At 37.3% G+C, this 5523-nt stretch overlaps 1 protein-coding gene across 8 annotated transcripts in view; it reads left to right on the top strand.

Annotated features, from left to right (window-relative positions):
• The window catches only part of Gpm6b (glycoprotein M6B), a 172099-nt gene extending 166897 nt beyond the window's left edge, over window positions 1-5202 (top strand). For 5 of the 8 annotated variants that reach the window (XM_008852884.3, XM_008852879.2, XM_008852877.3 and 2 more), the window contains 2 exons: window positions 140-205; window positions 3183-5202. In XM_008852884.3, coding sequence (XP_008851106.1) covers window positions 140-205; window positions 3183-3332 — 216 coding nt within the window. In that variant the 3' untranslated portion in view covers window positions 3333-5202. Of the gene's footprint in view, window positions 1-139; window positions 206-1684 lie in introns of all 8 variants that reach the window. The other 3 variants (XM_008852883.3, XM_008852880.3, XM_008852882.3) reach the window with 1 other exon arrangement.
• The last annotated feature ends 321 nt before the right edge of the window (window positions 5203-5523 follow it).

Raw genomic sequence — 5523 nt, forward strand, 5'->3', positions numbered from 1 at the left:
GGGGGGGCTCTAAGGGCAAAACAGCCCTGCGCCCAGGCTGGCAGGGAATGGCCTCAAAGGAGGACAAAGCAGCATCCCACAACACACACAGCCCATTTCACTCCACACAAGATGCTCATGGTGCCCTGTTCTTTCCTAGTTCTACATGTCCTATCACCTGTTTATTGTGGCCTGTGCTGGAGCTGGTGCCACCGTCATTGCCCTGGTGAGTACCCCAGAACCACCCTAGTGTAGTGTTCCTCCCCTTCTCCCCTCCTACAAATGACAGATTTTCCTTTCAGCTTTTACCACGACCCACATATTCAGCTGTGATTAACTGTCACCTCTGTAAACTTACCGCATGTCTAGTTTGCAGGAAGCACTAGTGACTGCCTTGGCACCAACCGTGCGTGATACAGTGTGGACACTGGAAAGAAGACAGGGTAGCACCCCCTGCTGACTAGTCATCTTGACTTACCGCATTTAGCACTTAGTTCCATGATTTCATTCATGGACAGAGGCTCACGTGAGGCACTACCCATTTCTTTGCAAAGAAATCTTAAGTTCCAAATAGAAAAATGCATATCCATATATAGTTGATCTCCTTATGTGCAGAAATCATATTCTATGGTCAATTAAAACACTAAATTATGTATATGACTCATTGCCTCTAGGAAAAATACAGATTGGGGTCATGAGCCTCTGGTCACATCATTTCTACCAACGTGTCAGTATATCACATCCTTTCACATGTGTTTCAGTGTAAAGACACTTTAGTTAATATATATTGATTCATTACTGCTGAATTCATGGCCAGCAACACTATCACTCATGCCTGGATGAAGTTTCTCTAACACACACATTAATTCTGGAAAGCAATACTACAGCTTTCTTGAGCACTGACTTAGCAAAAACAACAAAGATCACAAAAACATGCAAAAGTGGCACCAAATAGGCCACTTGTTTATGGCATGAAAATTGAACAAATGCAGCACAACATCACCTTAGTCAAACGCAGCTGGGAATGTGCACCTGTCGTAACTCAAATCTTTTACTTCTCTATGAGTGTCCACTCATGGCTGAGAAAGTATATTTTCAAATAAATGTTAGCAAGTGGACAGATTTGTAATCTGCACATAACAAAGATCAACTTATAAGCACACAGGCTCACATGTGTGTATGTGTGTAATTGGGTAGAGGGGCTTGGTTTATGATTTGTAGAAAACTAACTTAAAATTGGTGAACAAGGGGGCGATCTCAGCTGCCTGAGGATGAGCCATCACAGTTTTCCTAAGCATGAAGTCATTCGCCGCTATGAAATCACCAGAGTGACCTGTTCTCTTGGCTGAGCAACAGGCAGGAAGAGGACTAATTGCTGCTGAGCAGGCAGTTTGGGAAAAATGAGGAGAAATAAGGCAACGAGCTTTGCCTTTCTCATGCTGCTGATCCAGCTCTGTATCTTGTTATTCCTGAAACCCATCCAAGTCTTTTTAATAAGCTTACTGAGGGCAGAGCCAAGGAATTACATTGTGTATGTATGACAAGAGTTTGTATGCTAGATGTGCAAATCACCTGCTTTGATTAGAAGTGGGGAGAAATGTCTTAGACTGAGAGCTGGTGCCCGTCCCTGCCCCGGCTCAGAAGTGTCGTGACATCAGCCGTCACTGTTTGTATCTTACTGTCCTGTTTTGTTCTCTTCCACCAGCTGATCTACATGATGGCTACTACATATAACTATGCGGTTTTGAAGTTTAAGAGTCGGGAAGATTGCTGCACTAAGTTCTAAATTGCATAAGGCCAATAAGGAGCTTTAGAGAGCTTGGCTCTGTAGCGTGAATATCACTGACACTCCAGACTAAGCAGAGTCTAGGTTTCTGCAGTTTTGCTACAGTAATTTGTAAATAGCTTCAGTTAACTCACTTTGCATGGTAGACTAAATAATATGACTTACTGTATGTGAATTACAAAAGAATGAGGTCTATTTCCACAGTTTGAAAGGGACTGTTATTTACTGACACTGGTGAGCATCCTTTGAAAAAGACATTTTTTGAACTTAAACCTTGAGCAGTATCTCTAAATGAAGTATTAACACTTTGGCATACCTGCATTTTCCTTTATTTTTGCTTGCTTTATAACCAATGTTGTTGAAATGAAAACAAGTGCTGAAGATGGAAGAGAAGTTTTCACCTAGATTTCCTCTTGTCAGTCTTTCAAGAAAATATTTTGCAAATACACTTTAAATTCAATTTCAAAGGATTTTAATTGTATAGAACATGGTTGGTTCATTACAAAATAAATGCTCCTTCAAATAGACCAGATAAAGATTTGGAAAAAGAGGAGGATGTCACACATTTGATTTTTCTGAAAAAAATATTTTTTAAATTGTCTTAATGGGTAGTAACTGTTTCCTCATAGCTAGGTTCTCAAACTGCACATAAGATTTTAATGGGAAGAGAAGTTGGGTCCAGATCTGAAGGTCTCAAATATGTTGAGAAGAAAGTATGAAATTTAAGGAAATTGAGCTATAGAGTTGTTTTGCAGGCAATAGGAAACACATGGGAAGGATGTGTATACCACATCCACTGTAAAGAATGAGAAAGATTTTTATGTGAAAGAGATTTGCAGGAAATGAGATAATGGCAATTATTACAGAAGAATACAGTTTCATTGCTAAAAATCTGTCAACAGAGAGACTACATACTTTCCTTAGTTCCAAATTTTGACCTTCACATTCATTTAATTTTTTCCATGTTAAATATATAGTTCTAAAACTGTTTACTCAAAATAAACATTTTTTCACACTTTTAGGCCTTTGGGGGCATTTTTTATGCACAGATAGAATGGGTCTTCACCCTACATTTTTTAACGTAAAAACGATGTGTTTCTGAACTTCTGCATAAGTCTTTAAAAATTATTTTGAAAGTGGTAAAAAGCACCATCTTATATTTCATTTTTACTTCTTAACAATAACTTTGGCCATTTTATTCCCAAGTTCATTATATTTGCATACTAACTTTTCTTCAGCCTCTTAATATGAAGCAAGCTAGTAGAGCATGCTCTGTGCCTGGCAGCTCTGCTAGCAGAAGAGTATTAATAGTGAATAACCCTTGCCCCCTGCAGTTGGTCTGTCTAATCTGACTAGCAGCTCGCTTTGCCTTCTTCTCACATGCTCACTAGCCATCATGCTCACCCTTCTTTTCCAGATCCACTTCCTCATGATACTGTCTTCTAACTGGGCTTACTTAAAGGATGCGAGCAAAATGCAGGCTTACCAGGATATCAAAGCAAAGGAAGAACAGGAACTGCAAGATATCCAGTCTCGGTCAAAAGAACAACTCAATTCTTACACATAAATGTTTGCCAGAGTGTGTCAGCCGACGAATTTACAGCTCTGACAAATCATCAGACAGCTGCTCTGCAGTACAGATGTGTATCCCACCAAACAAACTAACGTAGACGTACCAACATTTCACTGTCTGTCTCAAGCTGCTGGGATGTATCTCTAGGAAAACCTTCCAGTGGGTCATTTTTTTTCTTTAGAATATTGGAGGTTTCACGTCAGCCATTTTAAAAGGCAACACTTTGACAAAATAACCGTTCATTTTTTTGGAAATTTGTAGCATGTGCGCTTATTGCTAGAGCAGTTCTAACAGTCCATGGAATTACATCATACTCCTTGATAGGGACCTATGGAGTGCCAGTATCAAAGGATGTGACCATAGATTTACATACGCTACCTGTCCTCAAATGTTATTAAAACAGAATTGGTCTGAAGTTCATTACTGACAGTGAATCTATTAAGTTTTGCCTCATCGAAGATAAAGTGATTTTTTTAACTGACTTAAAAAAAATTAGCACCTACAAAGTCATTAATTTCCAGAGCCAATCAGAAATCTTTTCTTTTTTAGTAATGCAAAAATGAGCTACAATTCTGCTAAACGTACCAATGCAGAAGCTGGGTTCTGACTCAAGCTCTACAGAATAAGTTTTATAACAGATTTCATTTTAGCAAAGTGACCCAATGATCATCATTCTTCTTGGGGAAACAAATGTCAGCTCTGCCTTAGTATTTGCTTTAAATTTCTAAGAATTTATATTATAACCAGAAACTCTTCACAGAATTTTGTTCCATAAATACTTTTCTTAATTGCCAAGTGTTACCTTGTTAAAATGACCACCATTCTAAAACATTTTAAGTGGTTTGAATAATGAGTTTACAGTTTCTTAACTATCTAAAACCTAACTGCAAATTGACCACAGACCTCTGACCTCCAACTTTTATAGACTTTAATACATAAGTAATTTAAACTAGGGTTGGTATTTATTTCATTTTATCTAAATCTTAATTTCCTGGAATAATAATGTTTGATGTTCAGCAAGAAAACTGCTGTTTAAGTTTAAGCCATTTTCAAAAGAAACTTGCCTTCTGAATCATTGTGTTCCAGAACATTAAGAGACTATAGGTACTGGGTATTAGTGATGGTAAGCTTTGTGTTGTTCTTTCTGAAATGATCCATATAACTGTGGGGTGCATCAGTGCTTTTCAAAGGGGCTGCATACTTATAGGGTTAACTATGTATATTCATGTTAAGAGTTAACTTGTGGTTTGGCTGTTTCCTGGATTTTAAAACATATACATGTGCAGAAATGTATTCAAATGAAAGGAAGCATACCTTTATCAAGATGCTATTAAAATTGAACATCAAGTATAATATTTCATTTGGATTATTTTTTTTTGGGGTTAATGCCTAAAAATGCCTATTTGGATTCTTTTTCATTGGGGGAAGCTCTCTTCTGTGTAGAACAGTTGTTCCAAGATAGCTTAGTGTTTCATTTTCCTGTTGCATGACAGACTTCAACATTTTTTCCAGCAGTGGGGGTGCTGTTAGAGTCCAGTGTTCTAGAAGAGGCAGTGTCTAAATCCTAATTTTACTTTTCTAATTCTGGTAGCTATTGCCAGGAACTTTTGAAAGTTTTGTTGGAGTAGTCTAATATTTTTTATGTAAAGAGCATTAAATTTTGCTATGTATAAATTTTTGTAACCTAACAGTGAATCAATATTTTCTATTCAGTGCCAAGGGCTTCCTGTAGTTCTATTCAAGTGTTACAATAAATATTTGTAGATAATAGTCAATACTTGTGTATGCTTATTTTAAATATCTATTTAGGTGGAAATAGTTGTGGATGTACTAAGAGTAATGAAATAAAATTATAGCTTCACTCGCTTGCCTTTTTACCGTACATAAATCCTATCTTTCTCTGTTCTCAGTATGGTGTCATTTTTAATTTTAAGTATTAAGATTTCACATTGTGTAGAAATGCAGTACATGAGAGACTGCATGTTCTATTTCTCACAAAAATCTATTTTCAGCAAGAGCAATTTGAAGAACTACTGCAATCCACTGGCCTGTATTTTATATAAAACGTCACTAGCATTTTACAGATCTGTGAAAAGCACATGATTGTCATGACTAGTTTCTCTAATGAAACGATCTATCGACAGGATTAACACACAGCTTACCCTTGGGCAAAGCAGCAATAACT

This window comes from Nannospalax galili, unplaced genomic scaffold, assembly GCF_000622305.1.
Source record: "Nannospalax galili isolate Female #2095 unplaced genomic scaffold, S.galili_v1.0 scaffold606, whole genome shotgun sequence".
NCBI lineage: Eukaryota > Metazoa > Chordata > Mammalia > Rodentia > Spalacidae > Nannospalax > Nannospalax galili.